Below are 14,785 nucleotides of genomic sequence, written 5' to 3' on the forward strand. Positions count from 1 at the left end.
TCAGACACCTTTAAATATTGAGTGTAGAGAGTGCAGTCATGATCAAATAAAGACAGGGACAAGACTGCATAGCTTTGTTTAAATGTGATGACACCTGTTAATCAGGTAATGAACATTTTTAACTTTCTACAATACTTCCAAACTTTAAAAAAAAGATTCTAGTAGTCTATGTTTATATGACAATATCAATAAAAAAAAATCTGCTGTAGTTCTCAAGAGAGAAATCTTCTTTGCTCTCATGTCTTTATTATATATTTTTTCTAAATCCTTTTCCAATGAGGATGTACAATATTTCAAAAGTTAACTCAATAATCTCTAATTCCCTAAGATTTTTGGGCACCTCTCCTTTCTCTCATTTTACAGTTTATTTGGACAAATTCAGTTGTGGGCGGCATGGTGACGCAGTGATTAGCATTGTCGCCTCACAGCAAGAATCCCTTTCCTTTGAGTCAAATGTATATTTGACAGAAACATCTTGCTAATTACTTGAGGCTATTGTGAAATTTAAATATAAACAAAACAGGAGAAATAGACAATGTATGTCTACATTACTACGTTAAAAACCATATTCATTCACTACTATCTGTTGCGCTCACTCACATGCATCACATACAAAACTCACATTTAATGCTCACATGCACACACACCAGATCTGTCACATAACTGACCGCTGGCCAGGCTGGACTTGTGTTTGTTTGCAGGCTTGTGATTGTGCAGTGATTTGTAGAATGTACGGTGATGGGTGAACAGTTGTAGGAGGGGCTTTGTCAGATAAGGGTGGCATGAGATAAGGTCATTAGTGTCCTGTGGATTACTGTAATCATCCTCTCTATCATTCTTGGTTTACCTCTTCACTCTACAGTCGGTCTCGTCTGGTTTGGAGCAGGGTCAATGATGGCTCTCACTGTGCGCTGTTTCCTGTTGGCCCTGCTTTTTCTGGGAACCGAGGGTACGATTTCAGTCTTTACAGTCCTTCTGCTACTGTTGATATTGTGTAGCAAACTTGATTTCTCTGTGTTGTGTTTACTTCAGCAGTTTATACGGACAGATTGATGCATAGAGGTTGTTTGCTAGAATGGGTGACTACTATATATTCTAACCACTTCCTTTCTCTTCTGTGCTTCATTCACTGGCTGGATGGTTTTTTGTTTGTTTTTACATATTCCTGGACAGTGCGCATCCACACTCATGGTCAAGAGGTATGAAAAAAACCTCAGCAACACAACAAAATGCCAGAGATAATTTTCTCTTAGAGTGTGAAACTCACTTAGCACATCATCCAGAATTTGCATAAAACACTATTTTAGAATTATCTTTAGGTGAGGTGTTTTTCATTGAAAAACACTGGAAATCTGCTCTGATGAGATGGTTCATTGTCTTTTGGGTCCCCCCCCTCTAATCAGCTATATTTTAAAATAACAGCATTTGAATTTTTGCTATGATGCTGCTTTGGATTAAATATTGTTTTTGTGTGTTTCTATAAGATGAGTGTGTCTGAGGACTGGAGCAAGTCTTGCAAATGTGAATGTGATGGAGCAGAATCCCCAACTGAATTTCCGTCTACTAGCTCTGGCTCTTTGAAGGTGCAAGGAGTGGACTGCATGCCAGGTAAGAAGCATCAGATACAGTCCTCTCTCAGATTTAAAACCAGACTAGTGACTGTTTACTTTTTTATTCCACAAATGAGGCACTTTCTAAAAATACACTCATTCATTTGTGCAAAATGGTTGGATTCCATTTAGAGCACCTCTCCATTCCACATGATTTTGTGGTTTCCTTAAATTACCATTCATTTCATATCACAGATGCACTTTACCACATGTGATTACTAAGGAGGCCACTCTTTGACTTAATTAAATGACCTTTGGTGATTAGATGGTCAAATGGCATCATTAAACTACTAATCATACTTATAATGAAGAAGTATTTATGATGAGTGAAAATTGACCTGAGTGGATAAAAACATGAATATCTGGTTTAACCTGATGGAAACATGAGACAGTAGGTCTTACCAGTTAATTTGTCAAATATTTTCTCGATTATTGAATTAATAATTTTGTTTATGATGTCAATTTTTTCTAATATAAAACAAAGTAAACTTCAGATCTTCACTTTTGTGAAGCTGAAACCACTAATTGAATAAAAAATTATTTAAATGAGTAACTATCAAATACTTGCTGGTTAAATGAAGCACAATGAATCATTTTTGCTCTACAGTCCAGATGAATAGAGATTGTGTATGTGATGGAGGGAGAAAGAAGGCAACTGCACATGCATGGGTGCATTGCAGTCGGTTTTGACACCACAGGGCGGACACGCTCCACTGGACATCTGGATTAAAGCTCCACTGTGCATATGCATTACTGTAGGTCATGTTCATCAAATTTACCATTGGATGGAAATCTCCATTTCTGTGATCACCTCCCTCTCTTGGCCTGGGGTTTGACATTTCACCAAATCTCTTTGAGGCATGTAAACCTGTTTTTGCAAGAAGACAGACACACAAAGCCTCACTGGGACTGAGATATAAAGAGCAGGGTTGAAATTTGAAGAGAGAAAGATTTGATGTACAGTGAAAGGGTTTTCCTCGCAGTGTGTGTCAACTGAGTCACAAATGACATGGCACCGCTGACGGACAGGACAAAGAAGTTCAGCAGATAATTATTATCTCAGAGCATGATGCTCAGATTACAGGGCTTGTAATAGGCTGTGCCGATCGCATATCTACAGCAACCAGTGATTACCATGACATGGACCTGGTGATGATAAATGATGAATGAGAGAGACTTTTCCTGTGCTGTATCAGACATTACAGTAGAGCTCCTCAGTTCTTCGTCTTGCGAATCTGTTTTATTTGAGTCTGGAAATAAATCAGGCTGCGCAATACAGTCACTTGCATCACTGTTATGTAAAAACACTTACCTCCTGACTGACTCACACAAACGCTGCTGTATCTTTTGTAATACTGGGATTAGACAGGATGTGACCCTGTGCCAAATAGGTTTAAGCCAGTAGTAAACAAAAGCTCAGCAGGCTACTTCCACTACAGTCTCTGGGCCATGCATCCATAGCTTTGTTTTCTGAAACTATAGATGATAAACCCACTCGTGCAGCTCTCTCATCGTTTCCATTCACATATTTATAAAATATATTTACTAAATCAGCAGAGGACGTGTCCTTATGTGTTAATGAAAATGAAAGGGCAGATTGACAGGTCAAAACATGAGAGAATCACAGAGCTAAAGCTGTGGAGGGTAGAGCATGGCCATCTGTCCGCCTGCTGCCCTAATGGACATCGCTGATCTGTGGAGAATCACTGTGGAGAATTAAACTGCGGGCTTTTAGGATATGGGTCACACTAGGGCTGCTGATGGTGGGGGCTTTAGGAGCAGAAGGGTGTGAGGACTGGAGTCAGCAGGGATGAGGACAGAGAGGTGAAAGGATGGTGAGATGGAGAATTGTGAGAGGCTTAATGATAGTCGTTTGTGCTCAGTGCTTTACTGCAGGCAGACATGTTGGTTGTTCTATATTAAGATGGTGACCTTGAGGTCTTTAAGTGGAAACACAATGATCTTAACTGAAATAACGTAAGAGATTAAAATTACACTAATCCCAGGGTTATAACTTTGTCTCTGATCCCCTGCAGAGTGTCCGTACCACAAACCTCTGGGCTTTGAGGCCGGATCAGTGAGTCCAGACCAGATCATCTGCTCCAACCAGGACCAGTACACTGGTTGGTTCTCCTCGTGGCTCCCAAGCAAGGCCCGGCTCAACAGTCAGGGCTTTGGGTAGGTCCAGGCCAGCAGACAGACTTTTCTTTACATTCACAGAATTTTACAAATAATGTAAAGCAAAAATCCACTGTTTTATATTGATATGTAGTATCTTTTTAATCACAGATGGTGAATACTAAGGTGTCAAAACCTCTTTGTTTTCATTTTCAACTTGTAAAAAAGGCAGTTGACTGTACTGTCTCTTGGAAAGATCCTCATTAAAATGGCTGGGCACTTACTGTACATTCTGTGAGGAACATTATTTAAAAACGCTCAAAGAAAATGTCACTATAGGTAAAATGCATTTTTTGTGTTGACATGTCAAATATAAATAATATAAACATGCAAAATGAAACAGCTGACACTGAGGAGCCATTATGCTCAGAATTGAAAGGTACTGTATGTAGTTCTGCAAATTCTTTGCTCCAATATTATGAAACTACCAAGTCTGAAAATTACTTATGTGGTGCATCATACTGAAGGTTGTGGGTGTCTCTGGACAATCCCAGCTGACATTGGGTGAGCTCTATCACAGGGCATCAGTCTTATTTCTTTAACCAAATACTTACCAATATCAAGCCTCATGGAGAGAACTGGTGGTGTATCCTTTTCACTGACTGTAAAAAAACAACTGTGAAGTACCTCAAATTAGCATAAAGCCTCACTCAGATGGTTAATACTGTGGATGGTGCAGGATCATGTCCACTGTTTGTCTTGCAGGTGTGCGTGGCTGTCTAAGTTCCAGGACAGCAGTCAGTGGCTGCAGATTGACCTGAGGGGGGTGATGGTGGTGTCAGGGATCCTGACTCAGGGTCGCTGTGATGCTGATGAATGGGTCACCAAGTATAGTGTTCAGTACCGCACAGACGAAAAACTCAACTGGATCTATTACAAAGACCAGACTGGAAACAATAGGGTCAGCTGATGCCAGGCACAACAACAAAACACTATAGATTTCATTATGATCTGAATTTTTTGTTTTGTGCTGTTGTTTTGGCAATAATGAAAAGCATTGTTACTATAGCACTACATCATGATTATTATTACCTGAAGTGGTAGTAATGACAGTAATAGCATTAATATGAAAAACACTGTATACTGTCTCATTTAGTCTATCATTTTAATCTATGCTACATCCCAACCTTGGCCTCATTTTTTTCCTCAGGTGTTTTATGGAAACTCGGACCGCTCCTCGTCTGTACAGAACCTCCTGCGGCCACCCATTGTGGTGCGCTACATCCGCATCCTCCCCCTTGGGTGGCACACACGCATCGCTCTGCGCCTGGAGCTGCTGCTCTGCATGAACAAATGCGTTTGAACCTCTCCTTCCACTGTCCCCAAGTCCTAGTCCCAAAACCTCATCCACTATAAACCTAAAGCTCCGTCATCAAAGTGTGTGGTTTGTTATTTTATCCACAAATTTGACCCCCACCAGCTACATGTATAAAATCAAAACCTGAGGTAAAAATATTCTGTTTAAATCATTTTAAAAACACAAACAAAACAGTTTGACTTGCGGGATTTCATTTAAAAATTTGTTTGATATGCTCAATGAGCTTTCATTCACTCCACTCTCCATTGTCTGTGTTGAACCACTCTCACACCGGGGGCTTTAAGTTCTCAATAGATTGGTCCTTTTGCAGTGGAATGGCATAAATTCAAAGCAATAATTAGACATGGACAGGGAGAAGCAGCGTTGCTATGGAGGTTGTTTTCACAGGCCTGAGACAAGCTCATCCAAAACATTTGTGTCCTGTCACAGGTGAATTTTTGTCTCCATCCCTGATAATTAGTGGTTAATTCCTTTAGTTTTATGAACATGGGTGTTGTAGTTTCTTTTGAGTCAGTAACACAGACGCTGTCCTGTTGCTCTAATAGTCAATGGTTCAATGTTTTTTTTAACCCACAGCTGAAAATAGTCCCCAGCAAATGCAATATTTTTTTTTTTGTTTGAATGATGTTTTGAAAAAAGCATTTTTTTTAAACTTCAGTGCCCAGCTGTTTTATAAAATGACTTTTTGTAAACTGTTATGCTACACAATTATGACCTGCTTTAAAACTTCACTCTTTAGTTTGAACAAATGGTCTTGGGGATGAGTGCAACAGGGAGCCTACAACGTACTGATAAAAGGAAAAACAGGTTGTTGATTCTGGTCTTTTTGTGGAATATATAAATATTTAGGGGCGGCTGTGGCTCAGGAGGTAGAGCAGGTCGTTTCCTAACCGGAGTATTAGCGGTTCGATTCCCGGCTTGTCCAGTCAACATGTCGAAGTGTCCTTGAGCAAGACACTGTACCCCCAGTTGCTCCCGGTGATGTCACTGGTGTGTGAATGTTTGGGAGTACAAATGGGTGAATGGCCAAATAGTGTGAAAGCGCTTTGAGTATGCTGTAAAGCATAGAAAGGTGCTATACAAATATAAGGCCATTTACCATAATAAGACAAATGTTGAATAATGCTAGTCTTTTTTTTTATATGCCTGTGATTTCACTTACTGTTTTCTCTTGTTTTAATCTCAGGCATTTTTAAAAGCCTATCCCTGTTCAGTTCTACTGTATAAACAGATCTAGGATGTAACAGGCACTAATAATCAGATGTACAGTAGCTTTGTAATGTGGGTAACACCAGATTATTTCTGTAACATTTCAGTGCAGTGTCCCATGTTGCTTTGGGAATGCAATGCAGAGTGTTATTTACTCAACGTGTTCTTTATTGTATCATGAAACCGTGTCCTTGACTAAATTAAAACTTGTATGATGTTCTCATTTTGTGTCTGCGCAAAACAAACATAAGTCTTTCAAAAATGTACAGTTGGCTTTTATTATGAGACCCTATCATTTTTAAGTAGGATGGTCAGTATAGATACACTCTATTATTTCTATTTACACCCTGTAAGAAGTGGGAAACATCTTAATGAAAAAAATAAAAGCAAAACTTGATGTTTTAGGAAACATTCATTATTGTGAGCAAAAATTCTCCCTGTTCTTGTCTCAGTTCTCTGTATATGTGTCTTGCTGGGGGTTGAAACCTCCATTTCCATCTGAAGAGTTGTCGGTAAACTAATGTAAGGCTTTCAGGTCACTGTCAAGGCAGGCTTCGCCATCCTTCTCTTCCTCTAATGATATAAACAAATCCACATTAGCAGTCATTTACAATTGTTAGCAAAACCAATTTTTCATAATACACATCGTGAGGCAGTTTAATCTGTCCTGGTCATGTTCAAGGACAAATGAAAAGTAAAAAATGTATTGTAGAGCAATGTCTTCATAATATATGTGGACACTTCTCACTGCTAAAGATCCCTCGCTGTGCTATATGTGACCAGCCACTCATGCTAGCACCAGTCTGAACCTCTTTCTGAATGTTATTGCTTTCAGTCAGCCATTTAATCAGTTGATTCCCTTTTTTTCATCCTTTCAAGAGATGTAGAACAAAACATGAAATACGCCACCCCAAATCCTCTCTTTAGTCCACAGATGTTTTGAATTTTGCACAAGTGCATCTTTCCTTTTTCTCTGTGTTCCCTCTTCTGTGGTGTATAAGCTTTTCACCAATTTGCTTTAAGCTTTCAACCCACACAGAAAGAAGGAATGAAGGATAAAGGTGAGATCAGACAAAAACAAAACTATGCTGTATACTTTGCCTAGGCCACAATAAGTGTTTTGTTCTACAGAACTCAGTTTTTGAAATTATCTACAAGTTATAGACAACAAGTAAATGCTCATCCCTGACCATGATGTAATAAAAAAAACAAAAACAAAAAAAAAACAGCTGTAATGCAAATGGGAAAACCAAATTCAGATTTACAAAAGGCTTTTGCCAAAATTTGATAACACAATCACAGAACATGTAAACAAACACATTAAAGAATAAGTCTGGTATTATTCCTTATCTTTATTATTGTCAACAAAGGCCCATATAAGGCCTGAAACCAACCAGTGGTGGAATGTAAATAACTAAATACATTTACTCAAGTATGGTACTTTATGTACTTGTAGGTTACTTGAATATTTCTAGTTTATGGTAGATTATATTCCTACTCTACTACATTTATTTGGCAGCAGGAGTTACCATAAAAATTACATATTATGGACTCCAGACAAAAGCAGTGTCTTGTGGCTCCATATTAAGGTTCAGATCTAAAAAAAAAAAAAAAAAAGGCAAAACAAATAAATTAAATACAAATTTGCGTAGCAGAATTTTGCTGTAGTGCTTGTTTGTTTTTCTCATGACCCTACAGATTAATGATGACCTTGTCCAAAAACCTAATGTATTTGACCGCGTGACTCCAGGACAAAATCCCAGGTTGGACACCACTGGAGTAAACTGGTACCTAACTGTATATAAACCTGGCTCAACCTCAGCAAACTATGACAGTAAAATGCATTTTACACCTCAGCTCAACTGAAAGTGTAAATCAGTACATATTAGATGAGAACACACAGAGCAATAAGTCACATCAGACTTTTGCTTCACAAACAATAGAAGATTAGATTTCTTAGAGAAACTATGACCAAAAAAGAATAACTGAATATAACCAGACTTATCCTTTAACATCTTAAAGGTTGTAGGTGATGTATGCTTTTTTGCAGAGAGCTCTCATACATCTCAAAGCACTAAAATGTTGTATCAGAGGCCAGCGTTTCACTGGGGCTGCGTGGTGGTGTAGGCAGAGATGCCTGTTACTTAAGGAGGTTGATAAAACCAACATGGCAGCACAGAGCTGGAAAGCTGTCGTCAAATGATAAAAGAGCTGAGAGACTGAAAACGGGGCTTATTTTTAAAATGGTGACACTAAAACAAAGAGAGTGACAATTACTGTGTGTAAAGCACAGAGTCTAACAGTCTCACGCTAGCTATTCTGCTACCAGACCCTGGTGACAAATAACCCACAAAACTTCAAAAGTAATGTCATGACAATACTGGGCAGATTTGTACTAGATGTAGTGTTAAATATCCCCCCACCCCCTTTTTGTTCAACAAGTATTTATTAATATTTCTTTACATTTAGATGAAAAAAGGGTAAAAGTAACATTGTATAACTTCAAAATCAGTTAATAACATATCAAAGTGAACAAAAGAGGACATTCACCATTAAGTATTCTTTGTGACATATTGTAATATCAGCACATAAATATCTATTCATTTCTTTGTGTTGAAACTAAAGCTCTTGCAATAACACATTTAATTCTATTATATTCCCATATAGCCTACATACTGTGTCATTTATAGCTTATATCCTTGAATTTAAAACAAATAAATATTTAATAAATAATGTGATACAAATCTTTTTTCCCTGTTCTTATCAAATATCAGAGCTTGAAAAACTTTTGAGTTTATTTGCCAGCAGTGTGATAGCGGCTGTCTGATGTGTTGCAGTAGTGTCCTGTGAGCAGAAGATGGCAGCAGCAAGGCCACATGGGCAGCAACTCCTTGACAGGAAAGCTTAGCTTCTTATCAACTAGTTCTGATGTTCTAACCTTGTGTAATAGAGAGAGAATGGTATATAACTCATACAGTGTTGGCATCCCGAGAGGGAGTGAGCCCTTTCCTGTCTTTGATTCCGTAAACAACACTGTTACTGGAGTTTGGCCTGTCAACGTCTAGTCTTTGTAGATGTCATTGACATGAGCATCAACAGATAGCTATGTTTCTGAATGAGGACTGGATCCAGGAAGATAGGCCTTCGTGTAAACTCTTACTGCAGTATCATGATGTCTATGTCTGGCAGATACTTCCAGGATGGAGCCATATTGGAGGTGGTGTGGTTTTGGGGGCGTTTAAAGTGCAGTCTCCTTCAGGTCATTGAGGTTTGGCATCCTAGTGCGGGAGGCTCGGGTAAAAGTGGGTCCGTTCTTCCCTGGTTTGATGCCCAGCTGTTCGGGTGTGAACTGAGCACCCTCTGCCCGCTGTAAAGCAGACACGTGCCAGCTGGACTCGATCTGCCCAGGGAGGGGGTAGCTGGTCTTGCGGCTCTTAGCCTGGGTGGAGCTGCTCACCCCAGAGTGCCCCCTGCTCTCAGTGTGCCCTCGACCCTCAGAGTAGCCCGCTTTAGAGGAGGGCTGAGGGGGGTTGGGGAGTGGGGCTTGGAAGCGCAGGTCTGGAGGGGGAGCAGGAGGAGGTTGTCCTTGATTTGAGGAAGAAGGAGATAGGTGAAGGAGCCTGCGGAGTGACTTGAGTGGTTGGCTCTGGTAGGAGAGAAACATACATAATCGTCAAGGATTTAAAACATCTTTCTTTTCAATATTGTCCTCAAATGAAAGCACGGTGTGTTTGTCTCACAGTACTCTGCCTTTCTTGTCCGTGACATGGCCAAATTAACCCTGGTGTCTGAACCAGGCACCCAGGAACCAACCGGAGCTGCTATTACTTGACTAATCAAACAGAGGACTGACTGTTGGCAACAGTGTTTGATTTTTAAGCAAAAATTCAAAATAAAAAATAAATAAATGAATAAAATCATTGGTACTGGCTTCTCAGATATGACTATTTTTCAGCTTTCCCTGTTTTCTGTGATAGTAAACTCAACAACTTTGGGTTTTTGACTGTTGTTAAGATTAGAACATGCTTATATCTTGTTTTCATATTGTGTTCTCACATTTTATATACTGAGCAGCCAAGTGATTATTACAAAAAATATTTTTCAGATGTACTGATAATGAAACTAATCACTTTTCAGCCATACAGTACTTATACTGTATATTGGAATAATATTCCCTTTCTGCAGGCTTTCTGTGTTATTGTATGAAATCTCTAAAAGTTGCTTTTTTTCCAACCCATTAAGATTTTGTGAGCTTTATTCCAGATTCTCTCTATTTTTTCTTTTAAAAAAATCTGTTACAATGCGATGAATCCAACTTGTCCATACAATTGTTTGTGGCAGCAAAGCTGTCACTTGCAGACAGATAGTTACCAAGAATGTAGATGCCTTTCACAGGGTATGGGACTTATATTATATTATACTCTTATTCATTTTTAAAAAATAATTAACAATTTTAAATTCTAATATTATTACAGTCTTTCATATTATTTCAAAGTCTTTCATAATTCATAATATATATAGATATATATATATATACAGAGAATATGGTTTAGACATGTGTTTGACAGTGTGTAAATACTGTACATACCTGAGAGTGTGAGTCCACAGGTTTGTCTGGTGGCCAGTCACTGACTCGCTCCCTGTCTCTCCCTCTTTCTCTCTCTCTCTCCCTTTCCCTGTCCCTCTCTCTGTCTCGGTCTCGGCTCTGTTCTCGTTCCCGGTCTCGGGAACGCTCGCGGTTTTTTCGTCGGCTGCCGTGATGAGAGGATGACTTGGAGCTCCTCTGCAGCAACAGGTGTTCTTGTCCGTTACCAGGAACCTAACATTTAAACAAAATACAGGGGCTATTACTTAAAGAAAATATGTACTTTATGTAAATGTTATTCCCTTTACGGTTGGGTTATCACAGTCATATCCATCACACACAGTGTGGTTCTTCATGCACCCTGTTGGCAGCATCAGACAAAACACAAAGAAGTGGTGAGTAGTGATGACTTTACACAGATTCTTGTGTCTGAGTGTGTTTTCACAACCTAAAATGTACTCTAGGACTGAAACAATAAGTACTTTCATTATCAGCTAATCTGTTGCCTAATTTTTGTTTAATGGATTAATCATTAAGTAGAGCTGACATCTTTGAAATGTTTTTTTTTTTTTGGATTAACGGTCCAAAAACAAAAAGAGATTACATTTACATTTACGCAAAAAAATAAAAGCAGAGTCTGTAAATGTCTGCAGTATGAGTTTTGGATACATGTGTGGGGTTATGTGCTTATAAACATGTTCATGACCCTCACATGATAAAATAATGCTTTATTTGAATCGGATGAGTCACAACGTGCAGAACAGCACACACTGCAGTATGAAATCAGTGTCTTACAATGCAATGTAAATGCAAGGTGACTGCATTTGACACATATTATACAGCCAGACAAAATGGATGCACAAACATCGTGCAGTATTAGACTCAAAACAGTTTTTGAAATCCTTTCAATTTGGAATAGTTTCTTAGTCAATCGTCGGGTAGTTGAGAGGATTTCAAACCAGGTCGTTCTGGTGAGTGCAGTGTGAGTTAGCATGCAGTCGTAGTGTTGAGGTTAGATTACTGGTGAGGCAGGGTAGACCGCAGAAGGCTGGTGTTGTACCATAGGCGAGGCGACTACAGGTAGAACTTTGACAGCTGAGTTGTGCTTTAAGCTATTCTTAGAACTAAAGAGGGGGAAAAGACTTTTCTTGATGCTGGGGTTCCTCCTGTCCTCCATGTCCGTCTGTGGATCAGAAGACGCACAACCACAACTCTAAACACAAAACTCTGACAGCAAACAGAAAAACATCTGCAGCACTTGGTCCTCAAGCATCTAAACGGATATCACTACAGAACACATACTGAGACAAAAAATCAGTAATAGCATGAATTTTGCTTGTTAAGTTAAAGAGAGAGTGGCCAGTCAGTGTATGGCAGCATCATTACAGTGAGGTCCAACGGGGAAAGAAATGAGTGGTAAGCTGATCAGACAGGGTGTAAACAACATAACAGTATTACATAACCATTATTAGGTTGTTTAAATCACAACCAAAAGTGCTTCCAAAATGTTGGTAATAATCCCTAAATCTGCACTGGAAATCTTTAAGTGTGCTTCCATATATATTTTAATGCAAATTTTGCAAATAAAAAAAAATGAGCGGAACAAACAAAATTAAGTGTGTTGTAGAACATCACACTTAATTTACAGTAAGTAAAGCATACACCTTAAGGTCACGCAAGCTTCTGCTCCAGAGTGAAACACAGCTGTATGCAAAAACAACCTCACTGGTCTCATTGTGTAGATCAATGAGAAAACTGTAACCGTCCTTGAATTATTAAATTTAATTAACATAAATGCTATATTTCCATCACGTTTTTCATCATAACATCATCTACTGCACCTCCACCCTTTTCTTTTTGCTGTGGTTTAATGTAAGCGTGCACTATTATTTTCATTTTGATTAATTTGCTGGTAAATGTTTTGATTATTTGATTAATAGTTTTGACTATAATATGCCAGAGAGTATTATAATTTCTCACAGGCCAAGGTGACATGTTCAAATGTCTTGTTTTTGCAAAAAAAAAAAAGACTAATCAAGTATTAAACTATCAATCGGTAGTTGCTGATTAATTGCCTATTGATTGTTTGATTTTTTAGCTAGTTGAAAATTAGCACTATCTGTTTATTTTGACCTCCTTTCTTCACTTAACTGCAGTGGATAAATATGTGCATTAATTAATATTTTTCAAAGCTCAAAGTTTTTGTGAAACTTGAAATGAGTAATAATTTTTTTGAGTACAAAAGCTGGTTGGTATATTCTAATAAATGGTTACCACAGACAGTTGGAAAGTTGTTTTACTGGACCATCTATCTTCCTAGTGTTTTCCAGAGAAGTTTGACTAAACTGGGATTTTTCAATTAATCTGATAATCTGTACTTCTTCACCTGTCGCACTTCATTGTAGTGATGCTGCTGTGTTCCCAGATTTTTGAGATTAACTTGAATCCAGTGCCATTATTCCTAATAAGAATGTTGGCAGAAATAATGAAAATAATATGAATATTGTAATAAACCAGACTAGTTAGTTTCCAAAGTGTTACAGACACGTAAAGCATTAATGTCAGAAGATACAGATACCTGCTCTGTGAAAGCCTATTGATAAGAATTTACTACACATGAAAATATACTTCATGGACAAGGGAAAAAAGATATATAATTTAAAGGAAACATTTTTACTGTGTATGCTTGATGAAGTGGTGGTATTATCTTACTATTTGTGTCTTCTTCTTTTTCTTTTTAATGGCTCTGAAGAAGCCTTGTTTTTCCTTCTCTTTGATGGGCTCTGGAGGATTCATGACCATCGCTTCTGCAGCAGTCCTGCATGCCAAATGTGGAGAATTCTTTATATGACTCACTTTTGTAATTACAAAATCAGGATTATATGCTAGAACACATGCTAGATAGAAAGATACCTTATTTATCCCAAAGGCAAATTGTACTTGTAAATAGATGAAGTACAGTAATGAACAGAATACATAGAGTTCTGAAAACACACTAGTCCTTAAATAACATCAGAAGCATAATGTTTGAATATTTTTCTGTTTTAAGCTTTCAGTTTTATGTCAACTATTCAAATTATTCACTTTTCAAACCAGGGAATTTAAAAACAAGTTTAACGAGGACTGAGTCTCTTTTTCACTTAATATGAGGTGTGCACTCTTTTAGTAAATTAAATAACAAATATTCATTTGATGGACTGGCGACCTGTCCAGGGTGTACCCTGCCTTTCGCCCGATGCTGGCTGGGATTGGCTCCAGCCCCCCCACAATCCCCTTTGGGACTAAGCGGTATAGAAAATGAGATGAGATGAGATATTCATTTGATCTCTGTGATGTAAATGACTGTGATCCTTTGTATATTTAATCCTCCAGAATCTATTGGCTCTTAATTCATGTTAGTGGCAGACTGTAAGAAATGTCCAAATTTGACTTGGTGGCTGAAATTTGTATTTAGTAAGAAAAATATGAGAAAAAAGTAAAAAAGTTCAATTCTTTTCATCTTCAATGTGTGCTGTCGATGTCTGCTTAGTCAAAGCACTGCCACAAAGTGTCAGACAATATAAAAATGTTTAGCAATGTGCATAAACATGGACATCTTGTCTAAAGTCACAAGAATTGGCTGATACAATAAAACTTTTATCATGTGCTGTAACACAGCCTGATATTACTGTGAAGAACACCATGTTGTGCCAGTTCAAAAACAGTCTCACCAGTCAAAAGCCGTCTGACGTTTGGAGTGGTTGACCATGGCAACAGGGTCTCCAGGTACAGGTACGACTGGCCCTCGGCCCTGCCCGACACCATCGTGGAAAGAGGATGAGTTATCTGGTCTGGGAGAAGGGACTGAAGAGTAAAAGGAAGCATAATTAGAAGTGTACATCTGTG

General features: G+C 38.4%; 2 protein-coding genes across 5 annotated transcripts in view; one reads left to right on the top strand and one right to left on the bottom strand.

Annotated features, from left to right (window-relative positions):
* The first annotated feature begins 5 nt into the window (after nucleotides 1–5).
* rs1a (retinoschisin 1a) lies at nucleotides 6–5,571 on the top strand. 3 transcript variants are annotated; one of them, XM_020606547.1, is made up of 7 exons: nucleotides 9–105; nucleotides 863–949; nucleotides 1,174–1,199; nucleotides 1,485–1,608; nucleotides 3,647–3,788; nucleotides 4,494–4,689; nucleotides 4,939–5,571. In XM_020606547.1, exons 2-7 carry the CDS (start codon nucleotides 892–894, stop codon nucleotides 5,089–5,091), a joined length of 699 nt encoding a protein of 232 aa, XP_020462203.1. In that variant the 5' UTR covers nucleotides 9–105; nucleotides 863–891; the 3' UTR covers nucleotides 5,092–5,571. The 3 variants fall into 3 exon arrangements, with proteins under 3 accessions (XP_020462213.1, XP_020462203.1, XP_020462224.1); XM_020606557.1 differs by lacking the exons at nucleotides 863–949; nucleotides 1,174–1,199 and having other exon boundaries at nucleotides 6–105; XM_020606568.1 differs by lacking the exons at nucleotides 9–105; nucleotides 1,174–1,199 and having other exon boundaries at nucleotides 862–949.
* Nucleotides 5,572–7,919: 2,348 nt separating this feature from the next.
* The window catches only part of cdkl5 (cyclin dependent kinase like 5), a 33,007-nt gene continuing 26,141 nt past the window's right edge, over nucleotides 7,920–14,785 (bottom strand). For both annotated transcript variants that reach the window (XM_020607446.1, XM_020607452.1), the window contains 5 exons: nucleotides 14,611–14,743; nucleotides 13,613–13,718; nucleotides 11,922–12,083; nucleotides 10,904–11,134; nucleotides 7,920–9,961 (listed from right to left, as the gene is read on the bottom strand). In XM_020607446.1, the coding sequence (XP_020463102.1) occupies nucleotides 9,554–9,961; nucleotides 10,904–11,134; nucleotides 11,922–12,083; nucleotides 13,613–13,718; nucleotides 14,611–14,743 (1,040 nt within the window). In that variant the 3' untranslated portion in view covers nucleotides 7,920–9,553. The remainder of the gene's footprint in view (nucleotides 9,962–10,903; nucleotides 11,135–11,921; nucleotides 12,084–13,612; nucleotides 13,719–14,610; nucleotides 14,744–14,785) is intronic.

This window comes from Monopterus albus, unplaced genomic scaffold, assembly GCF_001952655.1.
Source record: "Monopterus albus unplaced genomic scaffold, M_albus_1.0 scaffold4.1, whole genome shotgun sequence".
In the NCBI taxonomy this organism is placed as follows: Eukaryota; Metazoa; Chordata; class Actinopteri; order Synbranchiformes; family Synbranchidae; genus Monopterus; species Monopterus albus.

What these genes read in the sequence shown, in the direction of transcription:
- rs1a (XM_020606547.1), top strand. Translation starts at nt 892, where the DNA reads ATGATGGCTCTCACTGTGCGCTGTTTCCTGTTGGCCCTGCTTTTTCTG. An exon ending in GCTTTTTCTGGGAACCGAGG is followed by an intron (nt 950 to 1,173) that starts GTACGATTTCAG and finishes ATTCCTGGACAG; the next exon opens with TGCGCATCCACACTCATGGT. An exon ending in CTCAACAGTCAGGGCTTTGG is followed by an intron (nt 3,789 to 4,493) that starts GTAGGTCCAGGC and finishes TTTGTCTTGCAG; the next exon opens with GTGTGCGTGGCTGTCTAAGT.